This window comes from Vanellus vanellus (assembly GCF_965231255.1).
Source record: "Vanellus vanellus genome assembly, chromosome: 9".
Lineage (NCBI taxonomy): Eukaryota > Metazoa > Chordata > Aves > Charadriiformes > Charadriidae > Vanellus > Vanellus vanellus.
Genome location: NC_138914.1, coordinates 14,249,118 through 14,274,832, shown reverse-complemented (window position 1 = coordinate 14,274,832; position 25,715 = coordinate 14,249,118). Strand labels below are relative to the sequence as shown.

The following is a 25,715-nucleotide window of genomic DNA, read 5'->3' as shown; positions in this document are numbered from 1 at the left end:
ATCAGCCACTGGACATCTTGTTGAGATTAAAAAATATTGTGGAGAGTTACTGTCTGTTTAGCAAAGGAAAAAAAAGGGAGCCTATGTCAGAAAGGGAGGGGAAAGGAAAAGCCGAAACATGAGCTCATGAGCCTGTTATGGAGGATAAAGACAGGCTTTGTTTTACTTTATTCATACCAAGTACGAACAAGAGACTCATCACTGTTTTGAGCTTGAACTGCAAGATTTGTTTTGTATGTGGTACTGCCAACTTCCCCCCCACCCCCCATAACTAAACTACCCCTTTCTGAAAAAGCTTCTGCTGATGCTCCAATCCAGTATTCAAACCTAGATAAACTCCCTATAATAGCAGAGGCTATCATTCCGCCCATGCTATAAATTGACACTTCTCAAGCACATACAACGGCATTCTTTTATAGTAAAGACAAACCTTGGTTATATGATGCATTCTGTCATGAAGTTCTCGTATGCACAAACAAGTAAATTAAAATATATTAATATAAAAAAATCACTTGGAGGACACGCTGGATACCCAGCCACGCTAAGAGTTAAGCAACAGTTATTGAATTGGACAAATTGAATTGGACTTCTTTGGACAAAAATATTAATTCTTTTTAGAAACTTTCAAATGCAGAAGTCAGTCCAAAAATACAATACGAAGTTTAAAAAGGAGTCTTCGGGAAATCAGAGGAAAAAAAAACACTAGTAAAAGAAGGTCTGTCCTCTGACAGAAACACTACCCACCAGTGCTGTCTCTAAAAGAGCTCAAGGGCAATAGTAAAAGGCAGCAAGAGAAAGCACAGTCTCTGGGTTCTAGTTTCTTGCTCTTAGGAAAAGGCGAAGAGGGTGGTAATTTACCGTGTACAACCAAATTGTACATGAAAGTTTAAAAGCAGCCAATTAAAGCTAACATTATGGAATGGAACTGAGGGTCCGAGTGGAAAGCATTAGACACGCATTCCAGACAATGGCTCCGGAGTCCGCCTGCGAGGCGGATACTGTACAAAGTACAAAGGGTCAAGAAGTTCTGCTCAAAGGGAACTCCAGCTCTGACCAGAAGCCATGACAGCTTGCCCAAAGAGATGAACATGGCGCCCTGCCACGGAATGACACCAAGGCCGTGGAGCTAAGCAACGCTTGGTCATCACCTGCGTTGAGAGAATGCTACGGATAGAGTTTGAAAGTTACGTCAGTCAAGGAATCAAATGGAGGGGGAAAACAAGGAACAAACAGGAGACCCACTACAACTAACAGTAATAAACACGCCTATTTCAGTTTAAATCTCCTACACGAATCTCTCTCATACATTCAACCAGAGCTTTGCTTCTCTGTCAAGCGGTTCAATCTAGAATGACTAAAAACTACTAATATCTAGTGGGAAGTTAGAAAAGAAGGAATACCACCTCAAGTTAGGAGGACTGTATTACATTTAGCCTTCAGCCTTCTGTACTTTGAAGCATGGTGAACCCCAATTTTGATGCAAGTTCCTTGATTTCTGTGACAGTAATGCAGAACACTGTTACACTGGTATTCCCGCTGCAGCATGTAACCAAATGGAAAAATAAAAGATAGAAGAACAATTGCGTTACTCCTTGTCGTGTACTCCATCCATACGCAAACTGGGAAATTCATTCAACTTCACAATACACATTTCTACAAGGCTTCTAACACTAACGCTCTCACTTCCAAACCTTCACCCTCTCTAAAAGCTAACAAGAATTATAACCCTTACAGGAACAGCACTGTTGGATCAAGGCTGAAAAATATATCCATATAAAAAAAAAAAAAAGGAAGGTCATCCTCAAGAAAGACACCCTGCGAACCACCCCAGTTTTTATGCCAAGTTTTATTTCAAGCACCTGCATTACTACACAGCTATAGCAGTACAGCACATGGGAAAAAAAAGAAATCTTGAAAACAAATCAGTCCCAAACAATTAAATTAAGGATGCCAGCCCTGGGAAATAGGATACTTTCATTCTCTGCACAGATAATGACAGCCAAAGTAAACAGCGATATTTTGGAAGACAAATTTTTCTGGACACAGCCTAGCCAGCATTCTCAGGTTCACTTTAACGGACTTTTCAACTTTCACAAAGGCTGTAACTAGTGTTTGTTTTAAAAGATAAATTTGACTCGCCACTCAAATTCTAAAAGAGAGATTTATTTTGTCCTCAGTTCTCTGGCCTGCAGTCCATGGCAGACACCAGGCCCTGCCTAACAATTCAGTGTCAAATCATGACAATAACAAGCATTCTGCATAGCTTGCCGTTCTGCTAAGTCGCATCACATTGTGCCAGAGCATCTTCTCCGAGGAAGCCGTTAATCGAGCATACGGTATAATTTCACACTTCCTGCCAGGCCAATAGAAGGGCTTTTGACAGTGTATTTATTTTTATTTAAATTTTTGCTGACTTGGACTGTGCAAGATACACACCTCATTTCAGAGCAGTCCCAAGGGGTCAACAGTCATGTAAATCTCACATCCCGGTACTTCAGGACAAAACAAACCATATCACGCTGGGTAGGCTATCTAAATTGCCAACACTACAAAGCGCTCCAGATATCGCAGATTGTACAGTACTTGTGTTTTATTAATTATAAGAAGAACATATTAATGTGAAAGTCCACTGTAATATAAAAGGTGATGCTCACTGTAAAGGAGGAAAGCAGTGCAGAGTTTAATTACTAAATAAAACTAGACACAATACTTGCCAAGATTAGAATTTATACGGTATTAAGAGAAGCTGGAATTTAATGATCTATAATCACACAGAGATAAGAGACAGTAGCAATGCTTGAGGTAAGTGTTTTCAACAGTACTAATAGGAGGGAAGGTGAAAAAGCTAAGGCAGCACGATTTATAAACAGATGACTTAAAATTTGACAGCAGAATAAGCGCCTTAAAAAAAAGATATTCCAAATTTTACCGGTAGAATATTAGTTTAACCAAAAAAAGCTTTGAATGTTTTACTTTATTATTTAAAAGGAGATAGTCATGTGAATGAAACTTTGCAGCCAGCTAAGGAGCAAAATACAGACCAGGTCTGAGCGCGTACTAGTTGGGACCTTAATCCTGCAGGCTCCTTTACAGGGTTCATTCCTATAACACCGCGTGGATGAAGATCACCCAACCGGGCTCTGAACTGCTACTTCTACAGAGCCACGAGCGTGCAGGGCACCTCACGGACAAGCACAAAACAAGGCCCCAGCTTTAGAAAGCTCACAGGCTAAGTTTAGACCAGTCGCTCCCCAGAATAACAAAAACATTTAATCTTGGACACAGCCAGGTTATTTTATTGCTTCAAGTTTTATACTTGAAGAGCAGATCTTCTGTATGTTCACCTCACAAAACATCAACATACAAAAACAGTCCTTTTGTCTTGAGAAACCCTCATAATTAAAACTTTCTGTTAGGTATTTTGAAGAATCTCAAAAGGTAAAGTTGTTCAACACAACCCTGCACGATAATTTAATAGTACAGCTCAAACACTATATAAACCAGAACATGTTTAGACTATCATAGATATTTCGGAACAATTCAGAGCAAGTCCTCCAGCATTTTCCCTAGGATGAATGAACAACTGAATCAAATACAAGCATTGACTCAAAGGTACAGGCATCTACAAGTAGCGGCAGCAGCTTGTGAGCAGTAACACCTATCGGTTAAGTAGAATGTCACTCAAGATCAAAACCTTCATCAAAACCAGAGCTGTGCTTCTGTGATCAAGAAGGGTCATCAGAAGAAAAAGTACAACAGGTCTCCCAGCTCTGCATCCCACACTCGCCCTCCTAGGTTTCATTCAATGATTAAGAACCAATTCTTCTCTCTCAAATCTAAATTTTCAAGCTAAAACATGGGCTGACAACATCCCCGGGGGAGTGGGAAGAAAGCCTACAGAAAACAAAGCCTGCTCAGAACACGCATTGCTCTGCCAAGCTCATGTGATGCGCTCTCAGGAATGCTGCCACCACTCAAGTTATTCAATGGAAATACGCAACAAAGACTAAGAATCATAGATAAACACGAAAATAATATGGAGTGCAAAGTAGTAATGCTTCTGCTCCGTAGTATGCCGTACCAGTAAATTTGCACGGTCGCTCTTTAAAGACGGCACAATGTAACCAGCACGTTTCAAGAGACCACTAATCACAGCAAAACCTCAAAGAGCAACAACCACAGGCAGAGAGCCATCGCTATCCAGCTTGGAGGGGGTTCTAGAAGTGAAGTGCCCAGAAGCCCAGGAAAATCATCCGCACTCACTAATCTAGGCTCCGTGATACAGTTTTGCAGGTGACTAATAGAAGAAATTCCTAAGCAAGAATACAAAATAGGACCAAAAGCGTATCAAGACTATCTGAACATTACACACATCCCTCTACACAGAAACTCATTCCTTCGAGGCTTTTGATTTCTATGAGGGTTTGGTTTTGTTTTTGTTTTTTTTTTTTTTTTATTTTTATACACTTAACTATTACTTTTCACATTTTGTTACATCTTGTTTCCCATTCACATCTTCTAGACTCTGAGAGAACAAGAGATTCTAAATTAAGCTTTCTGACAGCAAGAACTAGAATCACCGAACGAGGGATGGAAAACTCAGTATGAGATTTTCATTTCAAATGAACTTAAGTAAATAGGCTTCATTTGTTATCTAGCCACTTCAGTCTCCACATCAAACAATAGAGACAACTGCTGTTGAAGAACCATATAATAATAAAGGAAGAGAAATACAAAGGAACTTTATTAAGTATATTCTAATTGATAATTTACTATAGACTTAAATTGTTAGAATAGTTCCTTAAAGTACCTCCAATATTTTTTTATTAATTATGTTTAAAGCGTCACAGTTAATCTGCTTTTGAGGAAAAAGTTATTTCTATATTATATTTTCACAAAACGGCAAGATAAATTGTATGAAGAGGAAAAATGGTATGTAATGTAGGTACAAAAAATGAAAGTCTTTAATGACTTGTCTACATAGAAGTAAAAATAATTATTAAAAAAAATTCACATAAATGGGGTATTTAATTTTTTTTCCATCCTTAATAAAGGAACACTATCATCTATTTATATGATCTTTACCCCTACAGTGTCCTGTTAAGCAAGGTACACATTGGGGGTGGGAAGAAGACAGAGGAGGCCAAAAGGGGAAACAAAAAAAAAATTTAAAAAATTTGCTCATTTGTAGTCACCATGTTTTAAATATACATAATGTTCTGTTACTCAGAAAGAGTTAAGCGTACAATGGGAACATTTGCATCTTTCAAAGAGCTAGATTCTGTTGGTCGACAGAAAATTAAATCACAACATCTCAGAGAATACAAGTTTTAGGAAGGACTTTAGCAGCAAAATGAAAGCTTTGAAGTTTTCAGTACCAAGAAACAGCAACACCAATCTATTCCCTCTGCAGCAGCCCTGGGCAGGCAAAGAAGCCTATTTCTGTTCTGTTAATAAACTAGAACTCGGGCTTGTATTCTGTGAGATCCGGAAGCAAACTGAATACACTTTTAAAACACACAAACAAAAAAAAACACGAAACAAACAGAAGTGAAGCAAAGGTGGGTTATCAGCAACCCCACTCCCTCTGCCACAAACCATTCTACCTCACAGTCCACTAGCGCCCACCTAAATTTAATCCTTATCCAGTTATGACAGAAAACAAACAAGAACAGCTTTTAACAATATTGAGATCCTTTTCTCCTCCCTCTTACTTGTACAGGGAAGGAAAACACACGAGTATCAAGAAAGAGCTCTTCAACATCATTTCCCACTGCACTATCCCTCCTCTTTTCCTTCTCCCTCCACCCCTCCTTAAGAAAGGGAAAAAAAATTATCTTTTAATTCATTTGTGGAACTGCCAGATTATGAACACAGAGAAAAATCCATTCCAACTCCAAGCTTCAAGACGAGCCTGCTACGCTGCTTATCTCCCTGCACCTGGAAGAGGCGCACCGTGAACCACTGCTGTCCAGCCAAAGACAGAGCCTGGAGAGGGACTTCAGCACAGAACTTCTAAAAGTTCTAACTGGGGGGAAAACAAACTTGTCTTTTCCACTTTTCTTCAAAAAACTCAGGTAAGATTATCACTCAGAACAATGCCAAGGCTATAAACCCTTCTCTACTCCTTTCTTGCATGTTCTTACGTGGCAAGAAAAAAAAAAAAGTCTGCCAAAATTGCTAGGCATCAGCCAAATTCAATAAACCAACCTATCTCTAACTGTAAATGCATCATTAAGATAAACGGATGCATAACTGAAGAGTACTAATCACTGCTTAATGAAATGCTGAAATAGCCAAGAAAGAGTACAGCCTTAGTGACTAAAGCTCAATTTTTTTGGTTGCTCAGAGCTAACAGAAGTAGAAAGAAAGATTACAACTGGGGCATTTAAAATACTTTGCTATGATCATTACCACTTTGCAGCAAACCATATTTTCCAGAATATACGTAATCTTGGAAAACCAGCTTGATGGGCTACTTTGCTGACCTACTACAAGGTTGCGTTTGCCACCTATAAGGTCACGCGTGAGCATCCTGTATTGCAATCACAGCTTAACTGCACGACTCTGCTTCTTATGAGACGTTCTCATAAGGTACTGTTTCAGCTGCGCTGATCTTGGCTGCTTTTACTGCAGCTATACTGTATGATGCTTCTGACATCTAAATGAACTTTTTTTTTTTAGGGAACATCAGACCCCACTTTAGCATCGTCTTAGCAGAGACATTTCTCATTCACAGAATTTATTTATTCCACTTCTGAATAAACAGTGCGTAAAGGGGAACTTACACAGAGTGGGACAAAAGCACAAATCTTTCACAGAAAGCGTAACAGCTTCCAAATAGAATAACAACATCCCCAAAATGCGTGCATTCTGATGATTTCATCCTGGTGTCCTGAAAAGTTTCAGCATCCAACAAAACCAGTAAATACAGTTGCATTTGAGATGCTATGAAGTTGTTAGCTCCCCAACACAAAGTGAAAATGCTGCAGAGATATCCTACGCTGCTAAAATAGATAATAGAAAACTTAAACATTCTTGTAATTATTGTTCCAACTGTTCTTATATGAGCCCATAAGTTACTGCAAAAAGGTTTAAAACAGGATGCATAAGCTTTGACAGGATACTATCAACTAATTTCACATTAGTCAATTCTGGTTTTACCTAGGATTGACTCAATTATACACAAAAATACACAAAAAAAAGTTCCATAAACCTGACATCACTTTATACGTGGTCTACAGTTTTCCCAGACACTGTCTAATATTTTCTTAATGGAATAAAGATCTTTAAAATTCAAAGGGAAAGGAAACAAGTACAGTAACCAAAATAACTTTCAACCATTGCATCAATTTCACTACATTTCTAACAAAAACAGCGTTCTTTTCAAATAAGCTAAGGACTCACTGGTTTCTTGCTGCAGGGTGGATAGCAGAGCTTGTGTTTAAAAAATAGCACAAGTTAAATTTAACTTCACATTTGATTTGTTTGGCTTTAAATTACAACAACAAAAAAACATTAAACCCCACAAAAGCAGTGCTGGCTATTACTAGAATTATCAAGTATTCCATACAGTAAATAAAGCTTCAAAACAAAAAAGCCCCCCACACATTTAGAGACACAATGAAAAAACACCCAAACACACACAATTCGTTAGTGAATACAGTTCAGTAATGAAAACATCTAGAGATGAACTTTCTGTAAAGACTAGATTATCAGCCACTTTTTGGGGGTGGGTTTGTTTTTTTTTCTTTCTTATTAAAGAATTTAGCTTCAGTTCAGAACTCTTTCCTTCCCTGAAGCGAGAGTATTTTCTCCAGGCAAAGTTTGGTACAGTTCGATTTAACCAAATAAACTTTTTTTTTTTTACATTGCCCCTAGATACACTATACAGCACCACAGACAAGTGAAGCTCTTCCCACAAGAGATTCCAGTTAAATAGCAATTTTGGATAGAAAAAGCTAGCACTACTGGTATCGTAATACACACCAGAGAGAGTAAAGGGAGAGCTCAATTACAAACACGTGGGTAAACATCACCAGGCACCACAAACTTTATCGCAGCGCTTGAAATAAAGGGAGGAGCTCGGCGGTCAGTCAGGTGAAGTGTCCGCTCAGGGAAAGAAATACATGTCAGTCCCTACCACCGGGTGAACGCCTATCACACAGCGAGAACACCGAAAGAACAAAGCTATTTCCTAAGCAACTTCCTTCGGCATGCCCGACTCCTGGCTCTTCAATGTTTAGCAATACCGTTGGTATGCCAGACACAAGGAGAAATATTATCAGCGATTCTTTCAATCGGGTTTTTTATTATGGATTTTATTTATACACATATAAAGACACGCATATAATTTTGGTGTAAAAACTTGCATTTCAGGCTTTAAGGAATTTTTAAGATGAGGCATATTATCAAGTTCCAGTATCACCAGAAAGTGGTGAAAGCTTCAGTGTTATCTGCCCAAAGCCGGTCCCTTCGGTGACTAGCACTGTTGACACTTGGGATTTTGTTGTTGTTGTACTTTTCAATAGTCTAAACTGAATACTCATTGTCTCGCTGAGATCAGGGAAAGATTCCGATTCTGAGTGCTTTTAAGAATTACAACATTTGGGGATTTCTTTAATCTCTAAATGCAGCCTAGACACTTAAAATTAAGAACCGTTTGAACCATTTTCCTTATTCTCTGATGAAATGCCTCTTGGTTAGTTCTTCCGACATCTTTAAAGACTACTTCATAAATTGAAATACAAACTCCAAAAACTTTGTACTTAATGCACAGTACGTTATTTTTTCATAAATCTTCAGAGAAGTTAGGGGAAAGTATAGTTCCAAAGTCGCACGCATACAGAACTGCTCAATAAAGTCAAATAACACAAAATACTTATCTGAATTTTTCCATCACACAGCAACACTGATGCACACAAATATTCCAATTTTGCAGGCTCAGGCAAGCTACCTCTATAAAATTGTGCACAATTTTTTTTTTTCATATGCACACTCAAAGCCACGCTCCTGTTCAGTTCCTCCGCACCAGCACTACCACTCTGGCACAAATCCTTCAAGACGCTGAACACCTTCAGCATACGCTGACGCCTGAGGGTTAACAGTAACACTTGCTGATAGGTCCTAAGCCCTCTGTAATTTGGGGGAGACACAAGTCCAGCACTATTTCACGGCTGCACTAGGTTAGGAGCTTACTCTTACAACAGGTCATCCACAGAAACCTACCTCGACTCACATCAACTACTTCTCCTTCCCCCCATGCCAGCGGATCAGAACAGGAGAGCTGCTACCGCTGCCCTGACCGCGTGGTGCAATCACCCGACAGCGGACGACAGCCGAACAAGAGCAGCACAAACCCGAGAGGGCTGAGGCACGCCACTATTCCTTTACATATATATTCTAAGCCACGCTTTAAATCATTTCACGTCCTAGAATGTCAGCGTGGATAACCACTGCCAGAACACGACGCGGAATCCCCCGAAGTCAACCACAGGTTCAGGTAATCATGACCTCCCTTTTTACAACATAAATGCATAATTTCCGCACCACTCTTTGATGAAGGGACCACAGACTTAAAAAGAGGAAACAATTACAGTCATTAGAATTTCACCCAAGCATGAGATTTAATCTCAGGCCATGGTCCTGCCAATGGCTGTGGGGGTCTCAATGGAGACAAAATTGCTCTGTGGGAGAAAAAAATGCCTCGATGATGACATTAGTCAGCAAGAGAGACTGAGCTTTGTCTTCCATCCAACAGCACAGTCAAATACAAGGAAACCATTTTCCCTCCCCCTCTTCTTGATCCTAAAAAAGAAAACTACAATAATTTTGTTTCTTTCTCTGAAATGCAGTTTTCGCATGCTTCGGAAATTTCTTCTCCAAAGCAATATTGCTGGAAGGGAAGCCTTTAATGTAAGAAAAGTAGGTTTAAGCATGAATAAACATCTATGACAAAAGACATTTCCCCTTGCCTAGCCTCGTTAATATAATTGGACAGTTCTATCAACAATTCTCAAACACTTCTATAGACTTTCTTTACCCAACAGGTTCTCAAAGACCATTTCAAATTTTACATATGCATATTCATCTCTGAAGTATGCTCACCTGCTCTACGATACATTTAAAGGAAATAAAGGTCAGGTGAAACTTTGCCAAACAAATCGAGTCACAGTTCCACAATTAAAAAGAGCACCCAAGAGCTGAGAGTACCAGCTATTCTTATATGCCAACCACATGTTGCATCCCAAATAAGACAGAAGACAAAGGAAAACTTTGGCACAGAAGACAAGAAAATACTTCAGGGGACTGGATTAAATTCACTTTTCTGGCACTGCAGAAGAAGCAGATCTGCAGTGGACAGAACAACCTTCATGATCCTTCTACAGCATGAAGTAAAAGAAAACAAGAAGTTTTCAAAACAAAAACAAACAAAAAAAACACACAACTTGTAAGCCCAAATGAATCATCTCTTCTCTGGAACCTGGGATGAGGGGCCTGGATTCTTACTCAGGTCAACTTCTCCTATAGATCTGAAAATCAAACTTTGATTTTTGCTCCCCCTTATCATCCTTTACCCCCATGATGCTCCTGAATACAATTTATTTTTGTTTAAGCGATCCTCTCTATTCCGTTTCCTTTTCTTCCACTATTCACCAACCAACTTATTCTGCTCTTACGTTCAACATATATATACACATGTGTACTTTTGTCTGGTCGCAACCACCCCTAGTTCTGGTAATGATGATAATTACAATCTAATGTAGAATTAATCAGCTGAAGTTTGAAACAGAGATCATAATTGAAATTTTAAGCCAACACTAACTATTTCATGTTCACATGAAGAGATTAGATAGGCTGCGCAAGAACATTTTGGTAGAATAACTGATAAGGAGATGGGAAATAAGAATTATTGGTATTTACTTAGCTGCAACACTTTTTGGAAGCAAACAGTTTAAAGGAAGCACTTCAGAATAGCTATTTAATCTGAATTTTACAGATAGCAGAGAATATTTTCTCACAGAATGCACAGTATCTTTGCAATCATAGCTATTGTACGAGCTGTTCAAGTCTTTCTTCGCTGGAGCTCTCACTCAATTTTGCTCCGTTATGAGCTGTGACCCGCAGAACACAATGCATTCAAGAACCCAGCTGGAAATTACCACCGCAGAACATCTGTCCTTGCTCTTCAGCTTGCCAGGCCAACCTTAGGGTTCCTAGACAGAAAGCAACTGGCTGCCACACAGAGAAACAACTTTTTATTCCACTTAATGGACCTTAACGATGACAACATGGGGGTTTGGTTTGCTCTCTTAGCTAGATGATCTGTCGTGTGTCTGCTTTACAATTATAACCTAGATTTTGCCAGCTGCATTTTGTTTTTCTAGAGGTTTTGAAAAACAGTACTTTACAACAGTCATCCGAGAACATACATTATTACTTCTAGTACAAACTAAAATATATTTCTCTGATGTGTTTTTAAGGAAGCTAAGTTCATGGCTCCATCAAGCTAAACTAGCTATTAAAAGCGGGTTCTATACACAAGCAATGTATCATTCAACTTATATCTAGCATCTACTAATTGAAGCCCACTTCTAAATCAAGCTGTAGAACAAATACAGTAGAACCTTATTAAGCCAGTTTGTTGATTAGTAGGCCACTGAATTACTAAATTGGACTATTTAGCAAGCAAACACATCCATCACCAGTAAAAATACTACTTTGCAAAGCGTGCTTTAAATTCAGTTTGACAAGGGTAATTTTAACTATAAACATGCTTCATATTTTACAGTAAATTCTAGATTTTATGCAGGTATTTATAAGACTTCACTACATTACTGATATTTAAAAACACCTAAAAATGGATTAATAAAACTTGACCACTCTCCCAAGCAGCTTACAAAATAATTTCAAGCAACAGAAACACAAAGCAAAAGTGAAATGAAGGGGCACGCGGTTGGTTGATGAATGCTCACACAGAGTATGATGGAACAAAGAAATGCTGTTTTTAAATCAATAGGAAGAGTGATCAAACAGACTTAGTCAGCACCATTACAGTGATCGGTTATTACATTTTCCTGAGAAGCTGTCAAGTTTTTGTGTCAAATAATGAAGTGTGAATTAGCACAATTCCATTGTATACAAGCAAGTATGCACACAACCACTCAAAAGCTTTGTGGAAGAATTGTCCTATAGCAGCAAGAGACAATTTAACATTCAAATAAGGTTCAATAAATCTACTCATGTTTACAATCTACATTTAAGATTGAGAATTCAATTATAAATCACATCATCAGAACAAGATATGCACAGTTAATTTTTTTTTAAACTGAACACAGGAAACAATACATTTCTGACAGGATTCTTGCAAGAAGTAGAAGAGAACATAGAAGAGAATTCACTATAACTTTTGAGATCAGACAACAATGGCTCTCTTGCTCCTTTTAAACTTTTCAACCCATAAAAGGAAAGGCAGACTCTTCTTGTTTTGCTCTCTAATATTACTTAAGAGTTGATATATAGCCTAAGAGCTTGTTGAACCTGTGTAACTTTAATAGAGAAACCAGTTTCAAGTCAAAAAAGCAGAAACGGGCATAGAACAGAAACTGCAGCAGCCAAGTAGACCAGCCTCACTGTCACATAACTAAAAAAGCATTAATACACACAGAAATTAGAAGCTATGCATAATAAATGGAAAGTTAAAACCATTAAAGTTATGACGCAGATAGATAAAAATTCTACACGAAGACTACTATTTTAGAGTGCCCTGGTACACAGACAAAATTCCACGCTTCCCACATCACCAATTGCTTTACAGGTTAAACTAGACAAACTTTCCATAAATGCAAAATAAAAAAAAAAAAATAGCCCTTTCTCCGTGGATGAAGTCATAGCACTCACATGCTACTGCAGTGCAAACCAGCTGTTTTGTCTCTCCTGTGTTCCTTCCATCTCATGTAATGTGTAAGACAACACCCAATACGTTTTTATCACTTAAGGTATAAAAAGCACTATCCAAACTGTAGATGAAATAAGACTAACCTTTCTTAAAACACAGAGGATATTTTCTTTAGGAATGGGAAAACTAAGCCAGTTATGTTCCAAATCTTCTACTTAATTCTGTTTCAATTCAAAGCAAGGTCACTCCATCCACGCTGACCCGGTACTCTCTGTACTTATCAATAAGATCCTACATTGTAAGCAAACACTGCCCTCTTGTGCACTGTAATATCCAGTAGACGAAGTTGCGCTTTGCTGCTCTAAAAACCCCCCTTCTCCCCAAGCCCCAATTATTTATTTCTTTTTTTATAACAGCTGCCTTTTCTTTATGCATAGCTCCTTAATTTAAAAAAGTGGCTTTCATTTTAAAGTGTCAATAAAAATACCCCTTTTAATTTGTCAGACAAGTATCAGGCACCAGCCAGATTAGGTAACATGAATTCAAAAACACAGTTTCAATTTCAAGAGAAAAGTGTTTTCATTTACAGAAATAAACTTTTTTTATTTGCATTTTTAATACAAAGCAATGTCAGCAAATTACAAGCACCGTGAACCCAACAAGTTTAATAGGGTTTAGAAAACATTCACATTCGTGCTAGTTGAAGTCTCCTGGCCCACAAGTACTTCCATAACAACCACTACATAAAGGCTCATGAATATTAATTACATTACATGGGAGTTGTATTTTAATATTTTTTTCCACCAGAAGAAGGTTCATTATTATGTTATTCTCACTTCAAGCTGGCAGCCAAGTTCTTCAAGACTCTCCAGTGACTCCTCTCGGTCCGGAATGGTACCCACTGAACAACACAAGACACTCTTGCCTCCAGAGAACAGGTTTCCCTTCAACATGTGCATTCAACAGCAAGAGGCCCCCACATAAATTTACATCATTCATGTTTACACTCTACAACTATAAATCTCTACCTGTTCGCTCACATAGAATGGAAAAAAAAACTGGAACTGTCACATCCTCACAAAGGTGTCAACAAGCAAAAGTTGACACTGACAGAAGTGTTATTTTCACAACAGTAATGCAAAGGTAACCCCGAGTTTACCAATCCTCTTAAAACTCAGCAAAACGGTGATAAAAATACTTCTTTGTGGGCACTATGTTAATCTTACAAATAATCTGCATCTGACTGAATTTGAATGGTGGTAGCAAGACCACATTTCCCTTGATCTCCCAAGACTGTTTTCATTGTACTCATTTGCATCAGCAAGACATGCTTTTGCTACGCTCATTTCCCCCTCCCCAAGCTCTTGCACAAGTTCAAAAGTCTCAGCCCCTCCAATGTATCAGGTATGAATTAATACCCTTCCTTAACAGAACACAGCAGCAAAGTGGAAACAGACACTTGCAAGGCAGTTTTCTTTGAAAGGAACTGCAGGGACAAACGGTGACAATGAAGCTCTAGTTATAAAGTAAAAAGGTCAAAGGTTCAGACAGGCATAAGGACTACAAAACTACAAGTTTGTCAGAACTTCCCCCCTCTCCCCCCGCCCCAGGTTTAGACAACCAGGGTCAAGCAGTAGCTTTCCAATTAAAACCCTATAAGGCTACTCTGTCCTTTGAACTTCATAGGGGGGGGAAAAAAAGACAACTTTCTTTTTCAGAAGTTCTTCTGAGGACCCATCTCAAAATCAAACAGATAAAGGGCATCTGACAACAGCTCACCTAAAACAAACACACCATGTCCCTCCACTGCCGGGGCCAGGGGGTGGGGAGGGGGGGACTTTAGGGTGAGGTAATCATGTTCTTCTCTATTAGTGTGCTGACCCTTTGGAGGGCATGAAATTAACCATCAGCAAATAAAAAAATCTGCTACTGGTTAAACTACTTTGCTACGCAAAGTGGTCTTAAAATGAAATACGGGGATTGAATTTCTTCTGGCAGATTAACTCATATAACCTCTCCGCAGGCACCCCTTACTGCTGAACCCATTGAGAAACCATTCCAGACCCTACTGGATGCACAGGTCTGCAACAAACAAATGTAAAAGCAACTCTTATTTTACTTTGGTGATGTTAACATCAGCTCTGTGAAAGATCAGAGAGCCAAAATTTAACAAAAGAACAGAAGCTTAAAAAAAAAAAAAAAAAACAAACAACCCATAGGGCTGTGACAGAAACTACCCCATGGCAGTGTGAAATTTTAACAAAATACCACTCTCTATCCCCATAGCAATAGGGGAACACAGTAATGATAAAACCAGCAGTATTGCATTTTGCAGTCATTCCTTTAGTGCAGAAAGCAAGCGTAAGGCTGATGTGGGTGCTTCCTACTGTTTGTAAGAAGCTAAAGAACTGACCCTTAAAATTCAGTTATTCAGGGTTGTTTTGTCTGTTTAGCAAGTCAAGTATGAATGGCTATAAATACAGTATTTGTTGTGTTGCTTGATACATGACAGATAGACAAGATCCTGCTACAGCACAGGAAGTCTTGAAATTATTGTAAAATAAAGAATTCTCTTCTTGCTGTTCAAAAGAACAAGAAAAAAAAAAATGTGGCACAGTCCAAGCCATACAGCTATCCACAATAACTTAATACCTTCTTTCCACATCAGACACACAGGAGTCTGCTGTTGAAGAATAAACCAGAATGGTTTAAGCACAAGTGAAAGCTGTGATGTAGTAAGTCAAGAGCCTATCATTTATTCCATTCCAACCTTGACTATCACCTTCCAGCTAAAACTTTAAGAAAGCGTCTTGGGTGGAACTGCATGCAACATTTCCAATTCCCAGCTTGCAGGTAAAAAAAAATATTTTGATTTAACATTTGATATGTTTTGTTTTCAAGGACAAGCTTTGCAAGAAAAATGTAACCACACAGAATGAAATATGACTTCTATTTTCCATTCCATTTGGTTACTGCTCAACTATTCTGCATTCATTTAATCCATGTCTCCAAACAAGCATCTTGTGAGTGACTGCGAGAAGTACGTGCAAGGTCAAGCACTACCTGGCATAGCATGACAAAAATGCAATACTAGATTCAGCCATGAAAAAACCCACCTCAAGAATTACCTAGATACAGAAATATGTTAAAGAATGGTAAATAGTATCATTTAACCTGTAAGCAGACTATCAGCTTTGTAAAGCAAAGGAATTAACCCTTAGAGCACTCAGGGAACACAGAAAATACTACAGTTAGAGAAGATGGAATTGGACTAGAAGATAGCCTGGGACACCACTGATGAAAATGACACCCTAGAAGAGAAGAGCTAAGAAAGAAAAACAACCAAACAACCCACAACAAAAAAAACCCACACCCACCACTGGCTTCCCTTGTAAAGCCAGTGAGGAGCTCCTCTGAAGGAACCCCTTGAGGTAGTTGCCTCAAGGGAGTCCTGACTGAATAATGCTGGTGCTACGCAGCCACAGCCGACAGTGCTTCCATAAGATGGGGTCACTCAAGGGGGAACCAACTAATTTACACCACCTTCAATGAAAAAAATAAAAGCTTCAAATAAGAGCATGCAATAACATATTTTTACATCTGTAGTTTCCACTGCAAGAGCCACGTGAACATAACACAGATGGGAAAGGTGCTTCAGAGCCCTCTGTTGTCACTCCACCCTCCAATTTCTCACATCCAGCTCCCCTTCCCACAGCCCTCCCACCTCTAGCATTTCTGTAGGTTAACTCACATCTATCTACAGCTACTGCAGGACTTCATTTCAGAAGAGCAGTATTTTAAAGAGGTGTGAGAAAACTGAGGTGCAGAATAAACACAGGAAGATGAAGTACTTTGCACTTACGTTTTATTTAAAAATCTTATATACAGAAAATCCATAGTAACAGGGAAATCACAGATTCTACCAAAAAGGAAAACGTAGTAGCATTACTAGTTGCAAAGAAAATGCTTGGAATGGTGAACCCTGAACACTCATGATTAGGAAGCAGATGAAAACAATCCAAATATTTAAAATATCATTACTTGGGAGGCCTGGTTTTCAATTTCTGAAGAGCTGGAAAAGTTGGTAATATTTAAATTTGGACACCTAAACACTGAAGGATGTATCCTGTTACATAAGATATGCTATACTTCAGTTCAAGTTTCACCAAACCACACTAAAACTGTAAGCATCTAAGTAGTCCCACAGGCACAGATCAGGTTTTATCACCAAGGTTTTGCCTTTTAGACCTGGTAGGAAAAAAAAAAAAAGCATCCACTATCAAGATACATGTATGCTATAAAGCAGAAAACTGAAATTTCCAACTCTACATATTAACACAACACTGAATTTTCTCCACAACTCTTTCTTAATACACTGAGTTCAGCAAGCCACACTAATCAAATGTTTTCACTAAGATATATAACCTGCTATAACTGGAACTAAGTGAGTCTGATGTGCTTGTGTGTCTGAATTGCTACCTGTAAAGAATCATTTTCACTGGGAAGAAAATTCTATCATGCCGTCTAGTGCACTGTCCACATCTTTTCTTCTCCCAGCATGGCCTATCAATATAGAAATCCAAATAACTTATGAAACCAATACAGACAGCTGTGACTAAATGCTTTGAAGTTCTTCATAAAAACGATAAGCAAGAAGTCTATGTATTAAATAATCACCGCAGGTAAGTGTTAAAGATACGGGGGGAAAAAAAAACACCACTGTTTTCACTGTTTTTTCCAAGTTTTCCCATGTCCTCTTCATGAGGAAGTTTACCCAACTCAGATTAGTTGCTTCTGGCAGAAAGGAATGTCTAACTACAAGTCACTCTTCAGTACATCCAAGAAAAGTTACCATTTGCCAAAGTAAACTTCGTTAGAAGATAACCAGGTGCTTACGATTACTTAAGAGTAACAGCTGATTGTAGAGTACAAAAGAAGACTAAGAGAGCACAGGTTTCTGGAATTCAGCACTCAGCCACTCCTCCCTTGCAGCTGCAGAGCATACATTAACAGCACAGGACACTTTACTGCTGGTGAAATCGAAAACTAAGTAAATGTTTATTAACCTATCCAAAAGAAATACAAACAATACAATGCAGTTACTCCTAACACCACTTACAAATAATAACATCTCTTCCAAAGGAGGTTAACTCGTACATCATGAAAACTGACTTGGTCTGAACCTTGGCCTAGCCGAGAGGAAACATACGCTGCGTTACAAAACCACCACCTAGGTGACACTGCCGAGACACTAGCAGAGGAACCGAACTTCCAGAGGTCCCTGTAGCTGCAGATAATCAGCCTGTGACTCCTTTGTAACAGCCTGCAGCTGCAGCTCCGGTCCAACCCCAGCCAAGCACCAGCCACCTCTCAATTCGTTTTACGAGAGATGGAAGGGGGAGGTGTTATTTTTCATAGAAAAAGGTGAACTAATTTGAAATAAGCTCCAATACAAACCAGACTAACCTCCCGATATCACGTACAAAGGCTAGAACGAAAAGTTACCAAAATCCACAAGATTATTCCTACACATAAGATTATCAGGTTAGAACGCCCCAGTCTGTCCAAGACAAGAGTTGGGCAACAGCACGTCCAGCGAGCGCGCTGCAGCTCTCAGCCGGGGAATATCAGACTCTGACAGCTTTAACGAGTGAAGAAACAGAAATCAATATTGCTTTTAAATACCACAAACAAGGTCTCCGTAAACAAGAAAGAGTTTTGGGTTTTTTTTTTTTGAGTAAGTGCAAGGAAACCGAACGGCTCTGACTGCTTAAAGTGCGCCCAAAGGCTTCAGGTTTACCATTAGCTTTTCTATGAGTACCGGTATTTCATTTAAGGGGCAATTCCCAAGAAGCGTAACGAAGTCCGGGGGCCCGTCACCGGCCCGACACCCCACCCACAGCCGCCGCCCGCCGGGCAGTGCCGGAGCCCCCGGGCCCCCGACGGAGCTCCCAGCGCAGACGGGCTCGGGCGGGCAGGAGCGGCCCCACCGGCCGCCCCGCGGGAAGCCGCCACCCCGCCGCGGGCTGGGGCGCCCCGAGGCAGCGGGCCGGCCCCGAGAGGCGCGGCGGCACCCCGGCAAGGGCCCTCTCCGCCGGGGCCCCGGGGCGGGCAGGCAAGGCCGCCCCCGCTCCCCCCCTTACCGCCGATGATGGTGCGGATGAGGGAGGCGTGCCCCGGGCAGTCGACCAGCGTAAACTGGAGCTCGCCGGGCCCCGGGCCCAGCTGCGGCGGCAGAGCGGTGCGCAGGCAGGAGAAGCCCAGGTCCAGCGTGATACCCCGCGCCCGGCTCTGCGGCGCCCGGTCGAAGGCGGCGGTGGAGCCGGTGGTGCTCAGCGCCCGGGCCAGCGCCGTTTTCCCGCTGTCGATGTGGCCCAGGACGCCCACGTTCACGTTGAGGACGCGGGGCGCCGCGGACCCGGCGGCCATGACGGCGCTGCACCCGGGCCGGTCCGTCCCAACAGCGCCCCTGCGGCAACGCGGGCCCCGCCGCCGCCGTTCCGCCGCCGCCTCAGCCCCGGGCGGCGGGAAGAGCCCTCCCTGCCCCGCCGAGGTACGGTTCGGGGGAACAGCGAAAGCTGAGGGGAAACGCGGCCACTCCGCCCCGCGCGGAGCGGCTCCACCACACGGAGCGGGCAGCGGCACGGCGAGGAAGGGCGCTAAAAGCGACCCAAAAGGGCAAAAGATCGGTCAAGTTCATCGCTATTCGAGCGTTCGGCAGCCGCGCCCGCGGGGACGACAACCACGCAACCCCCGGCTCACCTCGGCAGCCGCTCGCAGGGCTCCTCCAGCGCCTCGGCCAGGCCTCCTCACCGCCGAGAGGCCATTAAAGCGGTTTACCCTCATGGCCACACACCTAAAAGCAGTTTACTTTGATGGCCACACACCTAACAGCTGGTGCCCCCTCCCCAGGTGTGCACCTGGGGCTCGTCAGGGCCAGGACTAATCGCAGCGGGGGACAGCACACCTTCATCCCGCCGGCGAGGATACCCCCGCCCTGCCGCCGCTGGAAGGACGGGGCTGCGGTTTGATTTCAAAGTCGCACGGACATAGCAAATTCACGTGAAAAAGCGGGTCAGGATCTGGATCGTTTGCTCTCCTCACGCTTAATCACCACTTTTTGGGGCTGCATAATTCACTTTCCTGTGAAAGTATATTTATGTTGTGTAGGATGCTTCCTAAAAATCATACCTTTGAGGGATTAAGAGCAACAGAGATTATTAACAGTGGTGAACTGCTCTCCTGCAAACCAACAAAAAACAAACAAACAAAACAAAACAAAAAACCGGGAGGTGAGCATTGGCGAGGCCTGAGAGAGCATTTGAGATGCTAAGGGCAGGAGCACGTTTCACTGGTTTAAGTCACTTGGCTTTTCTGATAACCCAGGAGGCACACAGGGCCAAATGCCTTACACCATAAAGCTTAACACATGTGCTCTGCATTTTCAGTTGTGAGTACTAAGCAGTCCTAAGTACCACTGCAAATGATAACAGCTGCTTGCAAGCCAAGAAAGCAATAGTGTTATGGACCTCCCATAGGTGTCCAAGCAGACCAGACTTGCACGACATTCTACAGATTTTTTCCTTTGAGAGTAGTGCTTTTTTGCTCTCTTCCTATGCAGTAATATATATTGCTAATAGTATTTAGCATTCACATCTGGATACCTAATGAATGAGCCAGAAGTGTAAGATGACTTGCCTACAGTTATTGTCAGCATCATGGATTTAGTTTTTAGGCTTCGACTCCAAACTCCATTTTTTTTCTTACAAAGAAAGTTGCTTCATATAACAACACTTTAAAGTTGGGTACAAATTTCTCCTCCTTCCCAAAGACACAGAAGTCAAGATGACAGAATCAATGACTCAGTGACAGGGGGAAAAAAAAAAAAAAAAAAAAAAAAAACAGCAGTCCTCCCTAGCACTCGGTGCTATTTGAGAGACAAGTATCTCCCTTAAGGAAAGAAATGAACTCGCAAAGAGTAGAGCCAGCGCATTGAGCCAGCCTGGTTAATCTGCTTCTTGAGCAGAATAGTTCAGCTTGACGGGAGCTCTGTCATGGGAGCCAAATTAAGCATAATGTCACTTTTCAGACCAAGTTCCCAGGCTTTGAATAGTTTCCTATTAAATCATAAGGCTCACGTACACTTCATTGCCCTGAACGTCTCAATCTGTTATATCAATACATACTTGCAAAGTGAAAGTTCTATTCCCACAAGAAAAGGCCCTACACAGTTATAAACCACACAGATATCCCTGTATCATATTACCTATCATTTAATTATTTTTTTTTTTTAGCAATAATTATTAGATGAGTTCAGAAGAAAGAGGTGGACAAAGGTCTGATTCCTAACCAGGAGAGGCATTATCCAGAAGTCCTCTCAAAACATCTAAAATAACTGCCATTTTCAACAAGGTTTGACAAAGTATAGAGGTCTAAGTTTCTACAACTCTCGTGAAAACTGGCAATGAGGTGAAGGAAGTGCCCGTTTCAATGGCTCACAGTATCAGGGGCTACAGCAATAGCTCAGGCGTCACCCATTTTGCATGGACTGCCAACTTACCAATGGAAGAAGAGCTGCATTTTGCTCAGACAATAATTAGAGGGATACTGGATAGAACTCATGGAGCCAAAAAAAGGAATTCCTTCTGCTAAGAAGAGGTAAGGAAAGAAAATAAAAATCCATGGGAAAATGGATTTAATTCCACTGCTGACGTAAAAGTGGTGGCATTTCTTTTATAATCTTATATTTGTGAGTGACCTGCAAGAAGGAGAGGTGTCAGGTAGAAGTGTAGCTTTGTTCTTAGTTTTTTTCCTTTAGACACAGAAAAGACTGTCTAGGTAGGGCAGTTGTCCTTATGTAGTGGGAAGGGGAAAGAAAAGAAAAAAAAACAAAAAACAAAAAAACAAACAACACCCCAGCAGGTAAACTTGCTGCAATTTCTACAGTGTTGTTGTTACTGCTCAGAACATACCTCTCTCTGCAGGATTTTAGAGTCTGTGGTTCTGATTTCCCAACATATCACTTGAAGGCACAGCTCTTTGCAACATCAGGGTATGCATGGTACCTCTGAAATTAATACACTAAGACCACCAATAGCAAGGAGGAGAAATTTGACAAATAGAGACATAAGCACTTTTGTTCAGTGTTTAGAGATGTCCATGCTGTTAGCTTACAAAGTTTTAGAACTAATACAGATTTTGAAATTAAGAGATGGCATTCGTTAAGATTCATCACTCCTATTGCTCTGCTGAAGAATAGGAAAAATCTTTCATCTTCTTTTGCAGGAAACAAAACAGAACACAGACACACACACAAAGGTCTTGATATTACTAAAATGGAGGGGGAAACATGGCAAAAAGAAAGAATCCCAGCTTCTCCAGATTTTTCTATATCCCTCGTGAAGCAAGAAGTTTATAGCATTTAGCTGTTTTCTCTTTGTTTTCTCTTTAATACACCATTCCTCTTCCCAGTTGTTCTCCCCTATACTGAATTTCTTCCTTAAGAAGTGTTCACTTTAATTGCTAAAGTTTATGGACTCATGGGAGAAAGGGCAGGAAGTCAGACTTTGGGGATAGGGTAAAAATGTAAAGGTCATTCACACACTCACACACACATACTCTCTCTCACTCCAAAAATAATACACTATTTGACAGTTTCAGGATTCAGCATGTCCCATTGAAATTTGAAAGCTTATGTGAAACTGGGCCACGTCCTGTAACCTCAAACATTTAGTCTAGGAAAACAGCTCTCAAGTCTCCAGCTCCCACATCGGGTATCGCATGACGTCTGTGCCAAAGAAGGAGACCTCAAAGAGGGGGGCAAAAGAAACGTTGGTAAAATGAGTTGATTAAACCCAGGGAATAACAGTTCAGACTGTTAGTGACAGGTATTATTTTTTCTGGTTAACTGGCTAGTGAAATATTAAATTAGACTCAAAGCATCTATAATATGAGATGGGCAGAATGGTCAAACAACCTACTTATGTTCCATGTGGTGGCATGGACAAAGGAGAAAGACAACTCATGCTTTCCCACAAAACTATTTTACCCTCCCCCTCTAATGTGTTAGCTATTCAAAAATCATGTTAAGGTTGAGGTTCAATATTTCCTCATACTGATGCATCATAACACATCAGACATCAATCAGAAAAGATCATTGAAGCTATTTAAGTTCAATTCTAAAGTTTCCAGTAGTCCCACATGTACTCTGCTCTTTCTGGGGAATAAACAATTAATCCTGTGTGGTCTAAGGATTATTGTTTATTTTCCCTCACCCAAACATACTCTTCTCCCCCTCTTTAACTGCAATTTCAGTACGATGCCCAAAGAACACATGGAATGAGTAAAATAATCAATACAAGGAGATGTGCCAAACGACTCATAGCTTATGGATAATTGTAAACCCTGTTAAGTGATACTAACTTGAGCAAGCAAGAGAGAGAGAAGCCAGCTTCACATCTATCAAGCAAACAATTGTTTACTGTTTCTTTTTCATGTTGAAATATCCTCTTTATTACAAATACAAACCCAAACCATTTTCATAACAATTTCTGCAGGTCAGTACTAAAATTGTACCTTCATCACGGCAGTAGATTTTGTTTACTGAACAGCAGTGGTCACTAGCAGACTGAAGTTTTGGGCTCTACTCCAATTCTATTTTTGAGACATCGTATTGCTGTAGACAAACAATTAACACTTCTCTTTTTTACCCACTTTTATCAGGAGAAATCTCTAATTGAATTAGTATTTCTAAAGTTAAAGAACCTTGTGTAGCACATCTGATTTCTACATAAATCCAATATTTCTATCCCCCTTCTAAGCTATAATGAAAATTAACAGCAATTCTCTATTCCTGCCATCTACATGCCTATATATTGAATTTCACCCAAAAGAAATAAGCAAATATTATGAAATAGTCTTTGAAATGCCGTAATGTCAAAAATAGGCCTAGCTGCAACATCAAACAAGATAACATGAAGCATATGGACAGATTTCAGTCTCAGTTACTGGAAGAATATGTATTTCACACATTGTTAGTCCTTCTTAAGAGGAGGGCCGTACCTAGCCTGGACCTCTTGTTAACAGTATCACCGCCTTCAGACTTCTTAGAAGACTTGCTAATTATTCTTCCAGAACTGGCAGAAACTTGAGCTCTGACCAGACTTACCCACAACACTTGCGGCAGTTTAATGCACTAGAGAAATCAAAGTTGTATATTTGCTTTTTTACAAAGAAGTTCAGTACTTATTAGGCATTTATATTCTGTGACTAATATGACCCCGAGAGGATGTATAGACTCCAATAGCATACACACTTTTTTAATTATTTAAAGGATAGCTTGTATTTGTTAGATTCAAAAATTCTTAGCTAAACAGTTGTATAATAGGATACTCTTACAAAGGTGTTGAACTACACATGTGTGCAATTATATTGTAATTACAATTTTAAGCTAGATTACGTAAATATAAACTGACAGAACAATTAACAGAAAAAGAGAGCAACAAATAGCGAAGTCTTTTCTTTGCTGAATGACATTTCTAACAAAACTAATGCAAGCTTTTACACAAAAAGAGAATTAATAGCATATATATTGTTCATGGGCTTCTGCAAATTGAGCCATAACTCCCATCCTTCCTAAAAGCCACTCTCCTGGCTTGTACCATCACAGGACTGCTTTTGCAATTCTCCCTGGCAGCGCATGGGAGAGCTGAGATGGCACCATCCCTTTGCACAGACAGCAGTCCTGCATTACACCTTGTTGATCCATTGGCCTTGAACATCGCAGGCAGCCATAGTTTTATAATCAAACTCAGAAAACATTATATATTCACAGGAAGAGGGTCCCCTCTTTTCTTGGGAGGGAGATCTCAATACCTACACACAAGAAGTCACTGGAACTGCAGGTTCCCAGATCCCATCTAAAATTTCACTGTGCGTCATGTCCATCTCAACCTTTTACATCTACATACCAGGTGGAGCAGAATTACAGCTGGACCACAGTTAGCAGCTATAGCAGCCCAAAAGCTGCAGCCTCACAGAGCTGAGGAAATAAGGGTAAGGCCTACAAGGCTGTGAAGCCCTGCTGAGAAGAGGGGAGTATTTTTCCTCATTTCAGTTGGCCAAAGCTCAAGAACTTAAGTTTTGTTGTATGTACAGCATCCGTTAAAGCTTCTGATACTTACATAAAGGCTTTGGACACACGGAATAGAATTATTTTGCTGTTACACAGAAAGCTAGAAGTTACTGAGCAACACTGAGCAGGTAAGAGATTGCCCTTACTCTTTCTTTGACAAAGATCTAGAAAACACCCTGTGAAAGCTTCAACTTACTTTTGTAAGTTAAAGCCAGCAGAGATTTTCAGAAGGCATTGCTGATGGCTCCTGGCCTGCCGTCAGCCAGCCACGGGCAGCCAGAGCGCCTGGGAGAGGGACACTCAGCCCCACTGCCCCGGGGGAGGGACACCCGGGGCTCCCTCTGCCCCGGCAGCGGGGATAAGCACTAGCTCCAGCCCCGCATCGGATTCAGTGAAGGGACCAAGAAACCTACCGAGCAAGGACAAGCTTCACAGGAGGGCCTGTGCTGGCCTCTCCCCTCAGCCCCTGCCCATTCCTTCCCCCCAGCCCGAACCCGCCGCAGCGCCGGCGCCCGGCCGGGCCCTCTGGAGGCGTCGCACACGGAAACGGGTAGACGGACCCTAAAAAAGTGTGCCCCCCTGTCCGTGACAGGCGTGCACCACGTCCAATAAGTATCGAGAGCGTCGCGTCGGGAGCCAATGGCGCGGCGGGGCGGGCGGAGGCGGCCGCGCGCCGGGAGCCTT

At 41.0% G+C, this 25,715-nt stretch overlaps 1 protein-coding gene across 1 annotated transcript in view; it reads right to left on the bottom strand.

Moving 5' to 3' along the window:
• Positions 1-19,327, bottom strand: part of EEFSEC (eukaryotic elongation factor, selenocysteine-tRNA specific) — a gene marked incomplete at its 5' end in the record, with an annotated part of 132,879 nt that extends 113,552 nt beyond the window's left edge. Inside the window, one exon of the mRNA XM_082487799.1 lies at positions 19,042-19,327. Within this exon, the coding sequence (XP_082343925.1) occupies positions 19,042-19,327 (286 nt within the window). The remainder of the gene's footprint in view (positions 1-19,041) is intronic.
• Positions 19,328-25,715: the final 6,388 nt, after the last annotated feature.